A 20,928-nucleotide genomic window follows, 5' to 3' on the forward strand; every position below is an offset into this window, starting at 1 on the left:
GATTATGTGTCCTCATTGATCACTCTGCCTCAAGCCTCTGCACTTTCCAGTAGAACTACTTTCACCGATTAAAAAAATTTCAGTCGGTCCCTATTAGCCTTTAGAATAAAAAGCAAAGTACTCTGGCATGTAAAGCCTTTCACGACCTGGCCCCAACCTAACTTTCCAGCCTTACTGTGGTTTACTTTCTTTTCCACTCTCTACCCTGCAGCCAAATTAGAGTCTTTCTTTTGCGGGGTCGGTACTCTGCCTCCGCCGCAGTCCCGCTCCCCCAATGCCTGGAGTGCATTCCCTTCTCACCTTCACCTTTCGGGATTCATTGTTTCAAAATTCAGCTCCAGAGGCCACGTTCTATAAGAAACCTTTCCTAATATCCCCGTCTCCCGGGGAGTTCCCCTCTCAAATTAGCTTGTATTCGTTTTGTAGACATTCTGTATTTGCTTATACATTTTTACTTCCTCCATAGAACACAAGTTCCTTAAAAGCAGGGACGACTTCATTTTTGTCTTTTTATTCACAGCACCTGGCACAGTGTCTGGAGCATAGCTTAATAAATGTTCATGGATTGATCGATTGACTAATAAAATCCTTTTCAGCTTAAACATTTAATGTTGCCAGTAGCTACGGGGCAGCTAAGGATCTGATTCGGACTCCAAAATCCTTCGTCCCCTCCCCCCCCCGCGCGCCTCTGAATTCAACAGGTTATGAGGAAGGAAGACATCGTAGACACGGGAAAGAAGGCGATGACAGCAGGGACAGTAACTAGAGGGTTTGGGTAAGGAGAGCGGCAGCCCCGTTTGACTGGAAATTTCCCACTGTGTGGGAACGGTAATAACTTGAAATAAGACTGCAAAGTGAACCGGGCAACAAGTTTTAGAAAGTCTAATGTTTTCTTAATCCTTTCCAGTCCTGAGGTCTTTTACTCAGTTTCTTAAAGTAACCAGACAAACTCCCAGACGTGAACTAGATTGAAAGAGTGTCGGACCTGAACGGTCCTTAGGAATTACTAAATATAGCCCCTAGTTTTTGAAGAGGCGAGAAACAGCTTCAGAGAGGGAGGGAACTTAAGTGGTCCTCTTTCTGATGATCTTTTCTGTGGATGGTGCAAGATCAGATCCTAGGGGCCTCAAAAAACTCTGGATTTTAAAGAGCGGAGGGACGTGGTGTCAAAATGCGTGTACCGAGCGATCCCTACAGTCTCCCTTTACTGATGGGGAAACTGAAGCTCGGAGACAAGGCGGAGATTTCATCTAAACTCAATCCTTCTTCCTAAATGCCACAGGCGGTCAGTGAGGGGAAGCGCGCTGGTGTTGGTGAGGTACCCGGAGCCCATAACCAAGCATTTCATGTCAGGCGCTGGCGCTCCGAGTTTCCCAATAATTTCGGTTCTCCATGTCTTGCCTAGGGCTGGAGGCGGTGGATTGTGATAGGGATCGCTCCTGGACATCCCCTGTTTGTCTTCGATTGGTTGGGAAGACATAGTGCAAACTCTGATTGGTCCTCTTGCAGGTCGGGAAGGTGGTGGCTAGTCTCATAAAGCAGCGAAGCTCTCAGACTCGCAGGGCCCCAGGGAGGCGGTGCTCACGACCCTTCCCTGCCCTGGGATTTTCCTTTCGTCGACGCCATGGCCGGGGGAACCCTCCAGGTCTCCTGGCTTCTCCCGCTCGTCCTGGCCACCTTCGTCCAGCCCATTTGGGGCCAGGAGAAGATGAAGGTAAGGAGAACCTTGCCAGCCCGAGACGGTGGGAGAGGCAAAGAGCACTTGCCCAGCTAGGCTCCCCCCCCCCCCCCCACACACCCCCCCACACCTTGCGTACCCTGATGGTCTCTTCTCCCTGGAGTTCCCTGGTTATCTGGAGGCAGACAGGTGGTAAGGGTCGGTTAGCTCTCCACTTTTCTGTATTTCACTGGGTGGTCTCTTCCCCATCCCCAGAATGACCGTGCCAATTGATTGGTCTGTCTGTTCCTAGGTTATCTTGAAGGGAATGGTGTAATGAGGTTATCCTTGTGGGACTGGTCCTTCCCCTTATTTCTTACCCTCCACTTCCCGCTTTCTTTCTTCCTCTTCTTTTCTACCTTGTTCCTGCCTGAGAGCCCTCTCAGGACCCTCTGGACAACAGAGCCACGTCTGCATGACTAGGGAGTGAGCAAGAAATACGTGGCATCTTCATATTTGCCAGTGATGAGGGTCTGAGACTAGTCCACAAACAGCTAAGGCAGGAATTCTTAAGCTTTTTGTATCAATCTGGTGAAGTTTATGGACCTTCCTCAGAGTAATGGTCTAGAAGCATAAACAAGTTATGTGGAAATTAAACCTCAGGTCAACAGTTCTAAGAACCATAATAATACTAACAATAAGCAGACCAGGGACCAAAGGAGGTATTCTAGGCTCCCGAACCCTGAGAATTGGAAGAGAATTGCTTCATCTCATTGATAAACATTAGGAAAATACCAATTCAAAGTAAAAAGAGCTCATAAGGGAGTGTATGGTGGGAAGAAACAAACCTGGAATCGTTGCCAAACAGAGCTGAGTTCTGGTCCTGTCTGTGATCTCAACCTTTCCAGCTGTGACACTGCTTTAGCACAAATAGAAAGATTTAGTACTGCCACGAGTCTTGGGAATCATCTGGCCAACTCCCTTCATCTTACTGGGAGGAAGACAGAAGCCCAGAAAGGTTGTGACTAGACTTCAAACCAAGTCAAACAAGGGTTTTGAACCCAGGTGATTTGCCACTAAATTGTTTTCCCCCTATCCACCACTCTTTCTCTTCAGTTCATGACATTTTGTTTTGTGTTCTAAAGTCCTTCCCAGTTGTGGGTTCTGTCTCTAAAGAGTACTGTCCCAAGTCTGGTTCTGGAAGAACTAGGGCCCTACCCCTCTTTCTAGGCAACCCTACATCCCAGATTTGAGCAAACAGAGCTAATAAGCTTCAGTGGGGACTGCTTCTTGTTAAGGAAGCTGCAGACCAAGAATGAGGGTGGCTCTTGGAGAAGGAACTCAGCCAGGGCCTTGTGTTTGTCCACCTTTTTATAGAAGATCTGGTCTTTCCAGGCCCCAATCTTCTAGAAAGGATCATTGCCTTTGAAAGCAATGAAATAGTCTAGGTTGAGTTTCAGTAGGAGTAAGGACTTTTTCTGAAGGGAAAGCTGAGTATTTATTATGGCATTTGGAAATAGCCTTGGGTTAAGGGTTGAGGGAAACAATAGGGAGTAGGATTGATCGGTTGGGGGTGAAGTTGATGAAGCCAGATTTGGGGTGGGGACTACAGGGAAGCTTGGCCTGTGGATAATCATGAGTAGTAAGCTTTGGTCTGCCCAAGACAGGGTTCACCAGTGGAACATGGTAGAGGATTAGAGAATCTTTTCTCAAAATAGGAGGGAGAAGATCATCTTGAGCTCCGAGTTCTTACCTGGAGAGAGCATCCTACTTTCACAAAGGTTCCATCACCTATATGACCAAGATGGAGCAAAGGTGCTCTTTGATCAATTCACTAACCTGTTTTTCCTTTATTTCTAGAAACCTCCCAGTCTCTACCTACCTTTTCTCACTGGACCTAGTATATAAATTGGGTGGTTGTGGGTATGGTATGAAGAAGTTACATTCTCCTTCTCTCCTTCATCCCACAATTCATCATTTCCCACAATTCATCAGATATTTGAGGCCAGCCCCTCCTCCCAAAGGTAGGGGCAAGACTTGGCAGATTACAGGAAGGAAGGGTGTGTGGCTTGGATTTCTTTAGGAAAAGGATGAAAGCAGGTCTGTGTTAGCACCTTAGAGGCAGTGATTTTCAGTATGTGAAGCCTGTACTAATTAAGCACTTTGGAGAAAACCTAGGAACAAAATAAAAACATAGACCCTGTCTTATAGGGAGGATGGGACCTAAGAATATTAAAACAAGAAACTTATAGAACTCAGCACGGCCAAAAGGAATTCTTCTGTGGGGAGGTCCTAGAGAATGAGATCTACAATGAAGTTGTGATTGTCTCAGGAAAGTTCCTTGGAGGAGGTAGACTAAAAAGTCATGGCTGGAATCTTAAGGATGATCTAAGTCCAATCCTCTTTATTTGGGGATTGGTTATTGATATATTTTAAAAATTAATAATCATTAATTTTTCTTTCTCCATCCCCACCTCCTAAATTTGGGGGGGGGGGAAGGGAGAGAAATAAAACTTTTTAACAAATATACCTTGTCAAGGAAAACCAATCTCCTCAATTAAAAGGGGAAAAAACTGAGGCTGAGAGAGAGGGCAGATTACTCACTCTAGCTCATAGTGCCATTACTTGAAGTGGGCCCTTGGAGGAGGATCTCTCTCTTACCACTTCTTGAAGCTCAATTCTCCTAACTCCTTCCTCAACATTCTTCTGTGTACCAATCGGTTAGCTACAGGCCAAGAAGATTTGATGTCTGGCTATATCTGAGTTGTTATGTCTATCTATCTGAGCCCTACCAAGTCCCCTCAAAAGTTAGGGGAGACTTCCTTCTAGAGAGACAAAAGATTTAAAATGGAGTGATATATTTTGGGGCATGGCCATTATGGATTTTTTTTTTTTGCTAGACTATGCATATTTTCTGCTGGTTTTCTTTTTCTTAATTGTTCAATTAAGAAAAGAAAGGAGATACAATAAATACTTGCAGGGTTAGGCTAGGTAGCTCAGTGGATTGAGAACCAGTCCTGGAGATGGGAGATCATGGGTTCAACTGTGGCCTCAGACACTTCCAATTGTGTGACCCTGGTTAAGTCACTAAGCCCCCATTGTCTAGCCCTTATCACTCTCCTGCCTTAGAATACTGTGTATATTGACACAGTATTGATTCTAAAAGACAGTAGGTAAGGATTTAAAAATAAATAAGTAAATATTTGCAAAAATAAGTTTTTTTTAAGTTAGAGGTTACCATGAAATTCATTGTGACATAGGAATCTTAGCTCTGATATCAGGCATATGGTGGAGAACAACCTATTGTTCTGGGTTGCTAAACTTAAAAGAGAAATGTGTAGCTTCCACATAGGCCGAATACCTATTTCCTCCCTCAGAGGCCCTTGTCTTTCATACTCTATTCCTTTAAACTCTGCTGCATCTTCATCTACTCAGCCTTCCTTTGGTCCAGTCCCTAGGAAAGAAGTGCCCCTTCTCTTTGACAAGGATAAAGCCTTTCTTTGTGTGTCCTCCATCCTATCTCTTCCATCTCCAATAAAAGCTTGACCCTCTTCTGCAGCCATTCCCTATTTGATAACTCCTGCTTCCTAGAAATATGCCCCAAGACCACCCACAAAATAATTTGACTGAATTGACTCCTCAATCTTTAGTCATAGGAGTCTTCTCTCAGTGAATAGTCAACATCCTTACCCACACCTATTCGGTCCTCAACCACTTAACTTTTTTCTCAACTGCTTAATTCAATAGCTTCTTCTGATCCCCATCCTCCTTTGTTTTTGAAGCCACTGAAATTATTGACCATTCCTCTTCTCCCTTGATTTCCATAAAACTATCTAATGCTGGTCTTCCTATCTTTCTGGTCATCCCTTTCCAGTTTTCTTTGCTATCTCCTCCTCTCAAGTATGGATGTCTCCAAAGACTTGTCCTTGGATCTATTCCTTTCTCCCTCCACACTTTGCCCTTGGTTCATATGAGTTCAATGGTCATTTCTAAGATTACTTTCAAATTTCTATAACCATCACGAATCTTTTTCATCAGGTCTCTGATTGCCTGCTGTCTCCATCTTTATGAGACCAATGCTATCTGAAATTTAACATAGTCAAAACAGAGCTCTAGATTCCTCCTCAAACCTACCTCATATTCAAAATTCCGTTTCTAGTGAGGAGACCAACATCCTTCCAACCAAGTTCCAAATCTCAAGGTATTCTTTCTCTCTTTGAAAGTTGCAAAGTGCAACCTACCCAACCTCTCTCCAATTCATTTTCTCTCCACTTCATGACTATTACCTTGGTTCAAGCCTTCATCATTTTTCATCTATACTATTATAATAGCCTCCTAATTGTTCTCATTGCCTGCAGTCTTTGGCTTCTCTACTATATCCTTGGGGATATCTTGGGGAACCAAGACACAAAGAGGCAGCATGTTGGAGAAGAAAAATCACTGGATTTGTAGTCTGAGGATCCGAGTTCAAAGCCAGCCATTATGTGACCTCAGGCAAGTCACCTTCACTCTGGCCTTAGTTCCACATCTGTAAAATGAGGGGGGGATAGGACTAGATGTTCTTAAAGGGTCTCCAACAGCTCTAGTGATGTTATTCCCTTCACAACCTCCAAATCTTTGGTGATTTCCCACTGCCTTAGGATAAAATACAAAATACTCAACCTAGTATTTAAGGTACTCTGTAATCTGGGTCCGGTTAACCCTTTACAACCTTATTCCATATTATTTCCCTCATATACTTTCTAGCCTAGCCAAGCAGGACTAGTAGCTCTTCCTTGAGATCAGCATTCCATCTCATCTCTGTATTGATACAAGTCATCATTTACCAGACTTGGCATCTACTTCTTCCTCATTTCTGCCTTTCAGAATTTTTGAGGCTTGGCTCCATGAAGAGGTATTATGTCCAATAATCACTACCTAATTCACCAGGTTGTGAGAGCTCTTCCTCTGCAAAGTATCACACTACTCACTCTACATATAGTACTTTATCCTCCCAAGAAAATTGAGTCACCTGTTTCATTTTTGTCTTTTTGTACCTAGCACCTAATACAGTATCTCACACCTAAGTACTTAATTAATGTTTGTTGAATTTAACTGAATCCAAATGGTGGCATAGGTCACAAGCTTAGCCCCGATTCCAATTCACCATTCTGCAAATGCAAGCCATTGGTCTCATGGTTTGGGACAACAGAACACAGCCCATCTCAACTGCAGAGGGCATAGTTCAAAGGGCTCATGGTTCTCAAAACCTCATTACGTGAGATGGTGAATGTTTGATCATCTCTGCAGTTGCTTCATTATCAACTGGAGAAAAATACAGAGCTTTCTTAGCCTGGTGACTGAAGGCATTTTAACCCTGATCACGAGGAGCTAAGAGAAACCTTATCATTCAACTTAGTTTTCATCTCTCATTTGATCAATCCTGAGAACCCCAGAAGGGAAAACAAATATTTTCTTTTGGACAGTAGGATCCTAGTTGTTGTCATCCTAAGGGATCCTAGTTAGAGGTAATACTATGGTGCACTCTGTTGGCTGATTTGGAGGGTCAAAACCAGTTTGCATAAGAACTCTTGGCTAAGGATATGTAGGAAGTACTCAGATATGGAACTGACTTTCCAGGCCAAGAAGAGGCTCTGGTAAAGCTCAGACACACGGATGGGCCTGAAGAGACAGACTACTTCAGAAGGAAGTCAATCAACGAAAAAGAAAAAAAGTCATCCAAAGCTCATGCCCATTTCAATCACCGTGTGCCCCAAAGATCCAACATCCCCACTGTGGTTCAAGATGTACTCCCTTCACCTAAGCAAAAGCAGTTCAGTTCAACAAATGTGTATTAAATGTGATAAAATGAAGTCCCTTTTCTTGGGGACTTTACTATCCAGCATCAGGAGAGATGACATCGATCCAGGCTTTGGGCCCATACATCTGGTTCCATTCACATTTCCCAGCCCAACAAGTTGATTTAAAAGTTATTAAGTCCAGTCCATATTGGAACCATGAATGTTCCTGATGAACTCAATCTTGGCCTGGTGATCTTCAGAAAGAAGCACTCAACACTGCAGTTTTTTCAGTGATAATTCTGATCAATCCTTATACCCTCCTGCACTTGTGACCTCTCTGGAATCTTGAACAATCATACTAATTCCTCTTTTCCATGACACTTGATGGTTATGGTCATGTGTCCCCCTACATCTTCACTCATTCAGGATAAGAATTCCAATTCTTTTGGTTTATCACCATTAACCCCCTTTCCATCACCCCCCAAACTTGATATGCCAAGACCAAGCATGCCCAGAGGACTCTTACTAGGCATGAGGGACTAAGGACCTGTACAAAGGGACTTTGGGTGAACATTTCCCTGGTGGGATGTGAACAATGATTCACAAAAGCAGGTGGAGGCTTTTAACCATGTCAGGAAGCTGCAAGTTGGTAGGAGCCAGAAGGGAACTAGCTTTGAGTAGGAGTTGGGAATTAGGTGAGGACAGGGAGAGGCTCCTCCTGAAACAGATTCCCCAGGATCTTTAACTCAACAAGTCTGTGTATGTTTCTTTTATTTTATCCTCTATTCCCTTAGTCAGTAGTAAAGTCCTTTAGAAAACCCCACCCTGTTCCTCAGGTGACTAAGTGGAAGGAAGGGGACATCTATATTTGGGCCAGAAGAATCTAGGCCAAATGGAGCTTCCTGAAGGCTGGGCATGGACTTGGTAGTAATAAAGGGATTAAAAAAAAAAAACCGGTGCCCTTCTCCAGTAGCTCTGTGGGTTGCCAAAAACTGAAGCAAGATTTCATGCCTTGATGAAATTTCATCTAAATGTTATCAAAATCAAGCTATTAAAAACATATCTCCATTTTCCTTTTGATTCAGACTGACTGCTACCCAGGAATTACAAGTACCATCTATGATTATGGGGCTCTAACCATTGATGGTGATGAATATATCCCCTTCAAGCAATATGCAGGAAAATACATCCTCTTCGTCAATGTTGCCACCTACTGAGGTCTGACAGCCCAGTACCTTGGTAAGCCTTGTTCCCAACTCCCCTGGGAGCCGTAGGCAAGGACTGTTCACTAACTGGAAAAATTCCAGTTACAGGAATCATAAGGGATGTGGGTAGGTTGGAGGTAGGAGCCATTTATTCTGCTAATCCCAATTCTGCTTTCAGGGAGAACAGTGTTTCTTCCTAAGGGTAAAGAGTCTTCCATAAGATTCCTGGGGACTTCAGAAAACCCCCAGCCTTATAGGAACCCTCCCTCATCAGAGAATCAAATGAAGAACTATAAGGGAGAACATAGTATGTCATATCTGGAAGCTACTTTAGAAGTCGGAATGTTTGAAAAGGCCTTATAGTGAGTGATAGGGTCCAACTACCTCATTTTGCAGATAAGGAAACTGGGACCCAGAATCTGCAACTTCAGTTGTATAGGTAGTTAAATACCAGTCAGGATTTTGAACAGTTTCTGACTCCCAATCCAATTCTTCCATTCTTACACAATTTCTCTAGCACACACATATTCAAGACCCTGAGGTACTCCCCCCAAAGATGTGGTCATTTCAAAAGCCCAATTTGCCAGTGTATGGTCCAGTACAATGGCTGAGCCAAAGTGGTTCTCAGGCCTGAGGCCAGACTCTTTCTAACTCCCATCCCCACAATAAGTTTATATCAGGAAAAACCTAGAACTTCCTGCCCTTCTGACACTTTTATATAGGCTAGGTCTGTGATTCTGGGTTCTATAAGGGGCATTCCTCCCCATTTGGTAAGTCAATAAAAACTGGGACTCAGACTTGGAAGTGCTTATCCAAGTTACCCAGTTAATGGAAGAGCCAGAACTACAGTATGGGTGTCTTCTACCTACATGGGTAAATAAATTAGCCCCTTCTTCTCTCCCCCCCTCCTTTTCTTGTCAGAACTGAATGCACTACAAGAAGATATGAAGTCCTCAGGTCTTGTTATCCTGGGCTTCCCTTGCAACCAATTTGGAAAACAAGAACCAGGCCAAAATTCAGAAATCCTCTCTGCCCTCAAGTGAGTTGGGCCTGGTGGGAGGTGCTCCTCTATTTCTAGGGGTCCCTGAGTTGACAACAAATTCAGCAATGCTCAGGGCTTCCCTTATCATGGGAAGCCAGGATGAGTGGAGGGAGGGCAGCATGGTGAGCACTAGATAGGGATCCTTGCAAGAAGACAAGATGGAGAACTGTGAAAAAAGAAAAGGCGAGTACCTAACACCTCTGGGTATAATGGAAAGGGCACTAGCTTTAGAGCCAGAATAGGTTCATATTCTAGTTTTTGTTGACCTGTGGGAACCTGGATAAATTGTTCCACTTAACCTGGTCTCAGTTCCTTTTATAAAATAGGGAACTTTTTTCAGTTGTAAGCATACAATCCTATTAAAATGCATTTCAACTCTATAGAGTCCTTAAGTCTGAACTTTGTGAATTTAGACCTAGAAAAAAGAAACTTCTGAGTTGTGTTTAACTACAACATCACATGCAAAACATAGATGATGTAGGGAGCTGTTCCAAAGAAACCTCTCCATCCCATTTGCAATCCTGGGCTGTGCTTTCTTTGTGCTCTGTCCTCATGCTCCTCGTGGCCAGGACCCCGATTGGCTATTCTTGTTTGTTTCTACTTCAGACCTACCTGGTCACATTCTTGCTCTCTATAGGTATGTTCGCCCAGGTGGGGGTTTTGTGCCCAATTTCCAACTCTTTGAGAAAGGGGATGTTAATGGAGAAAAAGAACAGAAGTTTTATACATTCCTGAAGGTGAGTGACTGGAGCAACAGCTTAACCGCTCTGGGAAGAACAGTTTGGGGTTTGAAGCAGATTTCCCTTCTTACTTGGGTAGCTCCTTCCCCACTGAAGCCTAACAATGGTCATGGGGCAACCCTGTTGGGGGTGGTAGTGGTAGGAAGGGAATAAAGTTGAAGGACAAATGTATTCATGGAAATGTGAAGGGAAGGGAGAGAGGGAAAAGGACTAGGGGCAGCAGGAATCAGAAATGAGAGATCTTGTCACCTTGGTATTACCTTGCTGGCTGGTGGGGAGTAGTAGGTAGAGTGGTATTCTAGGAATGGGGACTAGGAGGATATCTCAGTGGCATGGGATGCACCCCGGCTATCTTGGATAGGGAGCAGCCTTGAGGCCTAAGATTCAGGAACACACACACTCACACACACACACACTCACACAATCATTCTCTTCTTTCTTATTCTGCCCTTAAGTGGGCTGCTTATTGATGGAATTTCCCCAAGAGATGAGGCCCAGTGCTGGAATGAGAATTGTGAGCTGGATGAGATCCAACTGTTTAGCCTAAGCATCCAGGTCAATTCAGGGTCTGGAGGCCTCCCCCTGCAGTTCATCTTGCAAAGGGTGGGCCAAGACTCCCTTTCCTGGGTCCTTTCACACCTAAGAGACTGGGCCTAGAACTGTTGTTCTGTATATATTATTGGGTAAGGTTACTCCCACCACACTGTGTGACACAATCCCAGCAAACTTGCCTAGGAGCACTGAGAGGTGGAGGGCTGGCTCAGGATCAGCCCACCAATGTCAGGGGCAGGGCCTGAACAGAAGTTGTCCTGACTCCAAAGCCTATCTGTCTATCTATCTGCTCCCCTACAATGCCTCTCACTAACATTTGTGTTATTTACCTTATGGAGCTGTTTTGAGAAAAGTGCTTCATAAATCATCAGGACTCCTCCTCCTCACCAAGCCCCAAGGAGCTATTACTTTCACTAGACTGGCGGGAGGATTCCTGTGTTGACTGTTTTACTTTTGGAGTATCCTGAAGGCCTTGTTAATATCAGTGCTGGAAAGGACTTTAGTCTTAACTTTATCATCTTACAGATTGGAAAACTGAGGTCCAAGACAGATGATTCCTAATGTCCTTCCCATTTTGGATGCTATAAAAAGGCTCCAAGTTTTCAAGGTTCTCAAAAAGCCAACAGAATAATAACATGGGCAATAGTAACTTGCCCAATGCTACTGTGTAGGGCAAGACTGTAATACTTTACCTGGTGTTTTGAAAATTGAACAAGATTTTTTTTTTGGGGGGGGGGGAGAAGAGGGAATGTCTAATTCCCACACATGTAATACTTATTATTCCTATGCTTTCATGCTCCCTACAGAATTCCTGCCCTCCTCCTTCTGAACTCATAGGCACATCCAGCCGCCTCTTCTGGGAACCCATGAGGGTCCATGACATCCGCTGGAATTTTGAGAAGTTCCTGGTGGGCCCAGATGGTATCCCCATCATGCGTTGGTACCACCGGGCCACCGTCAGCACAGTCAAGGCAGACATCTTAGAGTATCTGCAGAAACACAGCAGCCTAGACATGTCTGCTTAAGAATGGCAGAAGTAGCTGCTTTCCTCAGAGCGTAGACAAGGGACACTGTTCAGGGAAGGGATTGCCCCAGCCCATTGCCATTCCCAGACCATACTGTCTGCCTGAGACCCTGCTCCACAAAATGCTGCTATTTAGAGAATGTGTGTGGGTGCATGGGCAGGTAGGTATCAGAAGGCCTATGCACATGGATGTATTTTTAGGAGTTGTGTGCCTAGGTGTGTAGGTGCAGACACCCACTTCTTATCAACACTTCCATACCCCAAGTCCTTGCTCTAATAAATATTCAACATATTGTTCTGAAATTAATGTTTTTCCCATCCCAACCCACAGAGAAAAATCAGCTTTTAAGTCAGGCTACTGAACATCTCAGATCTTGTCCCCAGGAGGACCATGGCCCTGGAGTTTACCATGATTCCCCAATGGACCCCTTTGCCCTAGTTCATCTAAAGAAAGCTCCTGGAAGCCCAGTGGCCCACAGAAAATAAACAAGGCCTCTATTCCCCTCAGCTTAGAACAAATGAGTGCCTTCTCTCCCTTCCCTGAACAGCCCTTTTCTAGCTCATCTGCCCCCACCCTATAGAGTTCCCACTGGTGAGTGGCCTAAAGGGCTCTGCCAGGGGAAAAGACTGGTGTGAAAGAAGGAAGGGAGTATCCTGAACATAAGGGATGGCATCTCTATGATGGTGGGATCCAAAGCCTCTTCAAGGCGGGTTCCATCAGAGCCTGCAAAAGGTGTCAGGACCCTTAGTGCATTCAGGTCTTGGCACCTAAGCAGGGATGCTGCCCCCTATAGGAGGACACTCACCCTCTCCTATCACTCTAGCCCCTCCTAGTCATACCCACTGGTGACAAATAAAAACCTTTCTGCAGCACCTGACTTCTATGTTTCTTCCATTTTAGGAATTTTGGGGAAAATAAATTAGAAGCTACTAGCTTTACATCTTGTTGGGTCCATCAAACCACAGAATATCCCACCAGCCCAACTACATCATTTGAAAGTAAACTGAGAACCTCCAAGGAGGTTTGGCTTTGTTTAAGGTCACACAGCAGGGCTGGAAAATTCACTGGACAACTTTTTATTAAGGACCTACTATGTACAAAGTCCTGTGGAGGAGAAAATTAATGGGACAAACAATAGCCCCTGACCTCCTTGGGAATCGATCAGTGGGAGATTGGCCCATGGGTGCAAGGGGAGCACCTAGCTAGCCCTTCAGCCCCAAAGCGCTAAACAAGTGATGCATCATGATTCTGAGAGAAGAAAATCCTAACTGAATGTACTGCCTCGGTGAGAGACCAAGGGTTCTTTTCCCATTTTCACATGTGCTCACTTCCAGAGTCTGAAACCCTGAGGTGCCTTGCTTGCTTGGGTCCACAGTATTCATCTGGAAAAGTGAGACTTTCCTAAGGAAGGGAAAGTCAACAGAGGGCATGGCTATGGGAGAGGGGTGGGTCTCAGGGAACAGATAATGGGACCATGACTGTCTCCACAAAAACCCTTTTGGATCTCCCCAAAGGTGAAGGGAACAGGAAAGCCCATCCCTAGGCTCATCCTTGGAAAGGAAGGAGAAATGAGAGATGGAATCAGACAAAAAGAGCCAAGTGGCCAGGCAAGGGAATAACAGCAAGTCAGAGTATAGAGGCCTCCATGAGGTAAGAAAAAGGACATGCAGAAAAACTGGATAAAAACTTCAGCTTTGTTTTCTGTCTCAGAATTATGACATCTGGCCTGGGCCACCCAATCACTCTCCAGTTCATGCCACCACTGTGTTCTCCTTTCCCTTGCTCTCCTTCCAGAGCCATATTCCCAAGTCTATTTTCAAACTTTGAGAATTACTGAGGGAAAAACCAGGGTGATCACAAGTCAAGAACACAAACACTTGCCACACCATTTGAGGCACAGAAGACCTTACAAAGTATCTAGCCAGTATAGCTGAAAGAAAAAACTGGGAGAAAAGTTAAGGCTCAAAAATGGGGCTAGTCTTAACCAGAAACATTAACATCTTTTAACTTTTCTCCTAAAACAAAACAGCTCTCTCTAAAGCAAAACAGCTCTCTCATCTTTGTTCTGAAGTGGATGCTAGGAAGTGACTTTTAGAGTCTGAAAACAAAAATGTATTCCCTGACCAACACATACTACAATGGAAGTATTTCCAAGAGAAGATATGACTATTTGGGAAACAGGATCAGAGAAGGGGGGAAAAAACAGTCAATAGCTCCTAACTGTGTTACCTGGAGGATTCTGACTAATTGTGGAGTGTCAAAGCCAGGTGGCTCCACTCTCCTTTTCTCTGAGATCTAGATCCTAGTTCCTCTCTTATCCCACCTTTCCTTTGCCTACATGGCAAACAAAAGTCTTCCAGAGGCACTCCTGCTGGAAAACAAAGAGCTTATAGTAAGCAGAAAACCCAGTTATCTGTGAAGGGTCCAAGTTGGAGGTGAGGTGAAGAGAAAGGTCAGACACAAGGCCCAGACCCCACCCCTGTGCTCCTACAGCCCCATCCATCCTTTTTTTTTTTTCAATAGCAGCTCTGGTCATACGGTTAGTTTGGCCTCTAGTTCTTTGGTAATCCATGATCAGTCGGTTCTGAAAGATGAAGGTAGCCAGGTTACAGAGGAATGGTTACAATGGGTCCCTCATTCCTTCCTAAGCCCCATCATCTGCATTGCTAGAAACCCTGGTCTTTCAAACCACAGTGACAAAGAGGGCCCCCTTAGCCCACCACTTCATCACTTGGGAACCCAATATTGCTTGTGCCCACTGTTTGGGCAGGATTTGTATCCATGAAGAAATGAAGGAGCACCTCTGAGGTTCATTTCTTCTTAGCTGCCTTCTACTTGTTCCTCTGGAGGCCAGTCATCCAAAGCATTTGTCCCCTTCAAGCTGAGTCACTGATTTGAAAGCCCTTTCAGTTCTCTTGGCCAATACATCTACAGTTTAGCCAGACACTATTTAAATGAATCTACTAGACAATAAATTATGAGAACAGGGGCTGTATCTAAGTCTACACTTTCTATCTCACCAGCTCTATGCTCTACATACAAACTGATTGTGGAATGGTCCCAAATGAAATGTTGACACCAACAAGGAGAGAAGTCTTACCAGGATCTGAAGGCTGGACCAAGGCAGCATCAACTTGGGAGCTCTGGTTCCTCATCACACCACATGGGGAGCGCCAAGCATATTCTGGCTGAAATTGTATTCATGCTTATCATTCAAACATTAACTAACACACCGACATTTTAATCAGAAAATATGCATTGAAAGTCTATTAAATGTCCCAGCAATATTCCAGGTTCTGTGGCGAATACAAAAGAAATCTAAAACTTGGTATCTAACTTTAGGGAACTCATAATCAGGCTGTGGAGATAGGACATATATACATATATGAAATAATCTGGAAATAATAAAGAGTATGAAGAGATCAGGAAAGGATACAGCCATCAAAGGTTTTACAGAAGAGGTGGATCTTTAGCTAGACATCAAAAGGTAGGCTAGAATTGGATAAATGGAAGGGAAGAAGAAGGGCACTCCAGGTAAGGGGAACAAGATATGTGGATGAGACTGAGCCCTGCATTATCAAGTACAATTGGGAGGAAGGATTATAATGGAGGATGTTTCTTTTAGAGCAATGAGAGATAAGATCAGATGGGTAAGGACTGATTGTGGAAGAGCTGGAAAGTCAGGCAGGATTTTAATTTGATGAAGTAGACAACAGGAAGCTATTACTACTAATAATTAACATTTGGACAATGCTTTGAGGTTTACAAAATGCTTTAACATCACAACTCTGAGGTAGGCATTGCAAGGATAATCCTCAATTGAAAGATGATGAAACCAAGCCTCAGAGAAGCAAAGTGATTTGTCAAAGATCACATGGCCAACAGATTTCACTGCTTAGACTCCAACTCTGGGTCTCCTGATGCCAAGACCAATGTTCTTTGTGGTATAGCATGCTGCCATTAGGGTACATAGGAAATAAGGAATATTGATTGGACAGTCAGGTACAAGTTGGACTGGAGGAGAAAAATCCAGGAACAGGCAAGAAAAAATCTTAGAGGCTGCTGCTGTAAACCAGCCTTGAGGTCACAGCAGAAAGGGAACAGCTATGAAAATAAATGGATACAAGAAAATCAACAAGACATGGAAACTAAAGAGAAAGTGATAGGGGGGAAGAATCAAAATCAGACTAGTCTAAGCCAAATCAAACCCTGCTTTTTCCTAGTCTTTTCTTTATGAATCCCAATATTCTGAAATGGCACAAGGGCTAGAATGGTCAGAATTTACAGCCACAGATCAGAGTCAAAGGCAAAGTTCTCCTCCTAGATGGTGCTCAGCTCTGGGGCCAATGATTATGACACTGAGAAGATCCACATTTTCACTGCATTGACACTGCTCTAATATTCACAGGATTATAGATTTAGAAACAGAAGGGACTTTGGAGGTCTAATTTCCCTAGGCTGAGTCTAAGTATACCAACTCTGTAGGTGTAGGTTGAGGAGAGGGGGACACAAAGAGAAAAAAATCTGAGAGGAGAATTGGGCTAGGATAATGCCAAGGGAAGCAACTTACCAGATGGAAGAGGCGGGAATTGGGGATTGGAGGTTGATGTTCTGTTGCCATTGGGGGTGGTGGATATCGAATTTCTGACCAGTCCTCAAAACCATGGTGGTGCAGGAGTGGGGTTACTGGTTGGCATGCAAAGGGATAGGCCCCACAGATATGCTCTGGGAGGGGGTCCATGTGGTATCTCTCTCCTGAGGCCTACAAAGGGCAAAATACAGATTCAAGCTTCAGATAACCCAGGTCACCTCATTCTATCCAGTAGCACCTAAGCATTTAGAATCACAAGAAAGAACTGAAACTTGGGAATATATATATATATATTTCTGACATCATTAATGTAACAAAGCTAAAGGGGATCTTAGTGGCCTTCTTCAAGGTCACAGTCAGTGGCAGAAGATGGACTAAAACTTGACTTCTTGCTGATATCTGTATTCTATCCACTCTACTATGTTGCCCATATCCCAAAGCAAAAAGATTTGCAATTGAAACAGGAAAACACAAACACAAAAACCCTCTGGGCTTTAGGTGCCTGAATGTTCATCTATCACAGGTTCCATACCTTCATCTTACGCTTCTGCTGCCTGAGTGCTTCCTTGGCTTTCTCCTCCTCCTTGAAAGCCTTTAGCTAAAAGAAATACAGACAACCCAGTTAGAAAACAACAGTATCAGGCCAATCAATGAATCAATGGGCACACCCAGTGCATCATACACACAAAAAAGCCATCTGACACATTTCTACACAGGTTCTTCACTTGAGACCTGAGAGAACTGGTCTTAGTAGAATAAATTCTGAACATCTTAGGAAGGGGAAAGGTCATAAAAAAGTGTCCAGGATTCAGAAGCTCATACCATTGGAATCTCAAGAGAATCCAGGATCTTTGAGCTGGAGATATTTTAATAGTCCATTTAGTTCAATCCTCCCTGATTTTACAGAAGAAGAAAATGAAGTTCAGAATAGGGGAAATGTCTTGCTCAAGTTCACACAGCAACCAATAGCAGAGCCAAGAACCCAAGTCTCTCAATTCTCATATCAGATTTTCTTCCACTAACTTGGGTCTACCTTTTCATATATCATTTCTGCTTCCAAAGGCTGAGCTATTCCAAGACATGAAAAATATAGGGCAGGAGAGAGAATATTAGCCTAGGAATCAGAATCAAAGAATTCTAATTTCCCTTAATCCCTAGTTAACTTCATAATGATAAGTAAGTCCCATCACTTCTCTGGCCTCAGGTATCCCCCTTATTAAAGGAGATTAGATCAGATAAACTCCAAGGGTCTTTCCAACTCTAAGACTGTATGACTCTAAAAGCAAGAAGACTTAAGTGTTAATTACACCAACCACCCATGACTGTTGAAATCCAGAGTCTTCCTGCCCAGCCCCCACAGCTTGTTACTGAGTTCATCAATGGTGATAGCTTTCAATTTCTCCCTGACTGTCATAACCACTACCTGTTACATGTGATATACAGCATGCTATTAATGTATCAGTAAATATTGGTTCAATCTCATATGAGTCTCATTCTGTTGCATAGACACAGTCTCAGAAAGAAGACTGTGAAGTATGCCCAAGTGCTAGGCACATGAACCCAATCACAGGTCCTGGCACACCATCACTGTTTTTACCATGTACCACTAATACATTTTTAAATAATTAATAAATTTTATTTTTCACTCAGACCTGTGATTTCATTATCAAAAGGAGCCCAATTACTCTGCAACTTAGTCTAGAGTTAATGTACTAAATAATTATTTAACTGAGAAGTTAACAGGACCCACTTAGTCTGTATATATCAGAGGCAGGGCCAGAACCCAGGTCTTTTTCACTCTAAATAGTCTATCTTCTATTTTGTATTTAATTTCTAGGAAGTGTAGTAGCATGCTTTCCTGAGGGTTGCTCTGGGCATGCTATTCCACCACTTCATTCTCTTCCTTCTGTTTTACCATAATGTTTTCCACTCTCACCTGGGCATTAGACAGGGTAACCTGGGCCTGGAGCTTCTCCAACTGCTTCTTCAACTCTTCCTTTTCCTCATTCATTCGTTCACGATCACTCCGTTCTCTCTGGAAGTCCTCTTCAAAGATCTTTACCTGTTGGGCATAGGAGGGAGAAGCCCAGGCATAAGTGAGAGCCTAAGGGCCTCTGAAAGACTTTAGGGTACCAGACCTTAGTGTCTGTGGATATCTGCAATTTCACACATGATAAACAAAGAAAACTGAGCAAGGGCATAGTTAGAGGTCCAGGCCTAGGATACAGAAGGGTATTAGGATGCCAAAGACCCCATGACACATTTGGCAAATTGTTGCTAACATTCACTGTTTAATACCAGGATACACGCACTATAACCCACATCTCCCACCTTTCCCTTTCCCACTTGCCACCTTACCTGTTGTTTTAATAATTCATTCTGAGTCAGCAGCTCTTGTTTCTGCAGGAGTCCCCCAGGGCCTTCAGGACTTCCAAATGCAGTGGGTGAAGAAGCCTGAATGTTCAAGGCTTCCTCCAAGGCCTTACAATCACAGAGAGTCAAGATATGATGGTTTATAGAGGCCTGTCATGGCCAGATCCCTTTTAGAGACTACTAGTCAGATAAAGAGTGTAAAGCTCCATTTCTTCTAAGCAACCCAAGGGACTCTAACTCAAGCTCCCTCTTCTTTTTATCCCCCCCTAATTATATTAAAAAAACAAAATTTTAACCTTTGTTTTTTCTTTCAAATTTGAGTCAAATTCTCACCTTCCCCCCTTCCCTTCTCTACCCTCCACCCTGAGAAGGCAAGCAATCTGATAAACATTTTACATGTACAAAACCGTAAGATATTTTTCCATATTAGTCCTTTGGTGAAAGAGAACTCACACAATCAGAAGAAAAGCAAAGAAATAAAGTAAAAAGGTAGTGTGTATCAGTCTGCATGCAGACTCTTATCAATTCTTTTTCTAGAAGCAGATGGCATTTTTCATCATGAGTCTCTGGGGATTTTCAATACCCAAGTCATTCACCAATGTTCATCATATAACATTGCTGTTATTGTTTGCATCAATTCATGTATGTCTTTCCTTCCAGTTCTTAAACCATCCTTTTCATCATTTCTTATAGCACAGTAGTATTCTATTACAATCATATACCACAACTTGTTCAGTCATTCCCCAACTATTGAACATCCCGTTTCCAATTCTTTGCCACCACAAAAAAAGAGCTATTATAAATATTTTTGTACAGATTCTTTTTCCTTTTAAAAGACCTTATAGTGGTATTGTTGGATCAAAGGGTATGTCTAGTTTTATTTTATTTTATTTAAAAAAATTTTTTTAAACCCTTACCTTCCGTCTTGGAGTCAATATTATGTATTGGCTCCAAGGCAGAAGAGTGGTAAGGGCTAGACAATGGGGGTCAAGTGACTTGCCCAGGGTCACACAACCTAGGACCTCCCATCTCTAGGCCTGGCTCTCAATCCACTGAGCTACCCAGCTACCCCACCCCCCCACCCCGGTATGACTAGTTTTAAAGCCTTTTGGGTGTACAAACTCTTTCTTATGTTGAATTAGAACGACTATTTGGTGAAGGCCTGGAAGTTAATGTAAGAACATGCAAAAGGCAGTATGTGATCCTGACTGTGGCTTCCTTAGTACTTGAATTCTTTCTGTCTAGTTGCAGTATCTTTTCTTGACCTAAAAATTCAGAATTTTGGCCATAATAATTCTGGGAATTTTTATTTTGGTATTTCTTTCAGGAAGTGATGGATGGTTTCTATTTCTATTTTCCCTTCTTATTTTAAGAGATCTGGGCAATTTTCTTTCATGTTTTCTTAAACTATGATTTACTTTTTGGTAATGGTTTTTAGGAAGTCCAATGGTTCTTAAATGATCTCTCCTTGATCTGTTTTCCAGGGCAGTTGTTTTTGCAGAGATACCTTACATATCTTCTACTTTTCAGGCTTTTGAATTTGTTTTTATATTTCAGTTCTCTTCCACACCTCATTATCCTTCTATGGCTCTCCATCCAGGTCACACTTGCTAACCAAGGGTCCCACAAGGCTCTGTCCTGGACCCTCTTTTTTCCCATCTATACTATTTCACTTGGTGATCTTGTCAGCTCCCATAGATTCAATTATAACCTCTATGCTAAAGATTCTTAAATCTATCTGTCCAGCCCTAATCTCTTTTCTCACTTCTAGACTTGCATCTACAACTATGTACTGAACATCTCAAACTGAATTATGCTTAAACTCAGCATTACCTTTCCCCCAAAACTTCCTGTCTTCTTAACTTCCCTATTCCTATTGAAAGTACTACCATTCTCCCAAACATCCATGCTCACAATTTAGGTGCCATCCTCATCTCCTCACTCTTTCACTCCCCATATCCAA

At 43.2% G+C, this 20,928-nt stretch overlaps 2 protein-coding genes across 3 annotated transcripts in view; one reads left to right on the forward strand and one right to left on the reverse strand.

Annotated features, from left to right (window-relative positions):
- Positions 1–695: 695 nt before the first annotated feature.
- On the forward strand, positions 696–12,878 carry GPX3 (glutathione peroxidase 3). The gene is made up of 6 exons (XM_007473895.3): positions 696–775; positions 1,510–1,714; positions 8,523–8,676; positions 9,564–9,681; positions 10,322–10,421; positions 11,783–12,878. Exons 2-6 carry the CDS (start codon positions 1,625–1,627, stop codon positions 11,999–12,001), a joined length of 681 nt encoding a protein of 226 aa, XP_007473957.3. The 5' UTR covers positions 696–775; positions 1,510–1,624; the 3' UTR covers positions 12,002–12,878.
- Positions 12,879–13,061: 183 nt separating this feature from the next.
- The window catches only part of TNIP1 (TNFAIP3 interacting protein 1), a 57,348-nt gene continuing 49,481 nt past the window's right edge, over positions 13,062–20,928 (reverse strand). For both annotated transcript variants that reach the window (XM_056811482.1, XM_056811483.1), the window contains 6 exons: positions 18,951–19,073; positions 18,529–18,654; positions 17,125–17,190; positions 16,572–16,763; positions 15,102–15,189; positions 13,062–14,585 (listed from right to left, as the gene is read on the reverse strand). In XM_056811482.1, the coding sequence (XP_056667460.1) occupies positions 14,554–14,585; positions 15,102–15,189; positions 16,572–16,763; positions 17,125–17,190; positions 18,529–18,654; positions 18,951–19,073 (627 nt within the window). In that variant the 3' untranslated portion in view covers positions 13,062–14,553. The remainder of the gene's footprint in view (positions 14,586–15,101; positions 15,190–16,571; positions 16,764–17,124; positions 17,191–18,528; positions 18,655–18,950; positions 19,074–20,928) is intronic.

The sequence above is a fragment of the Monodelphis domestica genome, chromosome 1 (assembly GCF_027887165.1).
Source record: "Monodelphis domestica isolate mMonDom1 chromosome 1, mMonDom1.pri, whole genome shotgun sequence".
NCBI lineage: Eukaryota > Metazoa > Chordata > Mammalia > Didelphimorphia > Didelphidae > Monodelphis > Monodelphis domestica.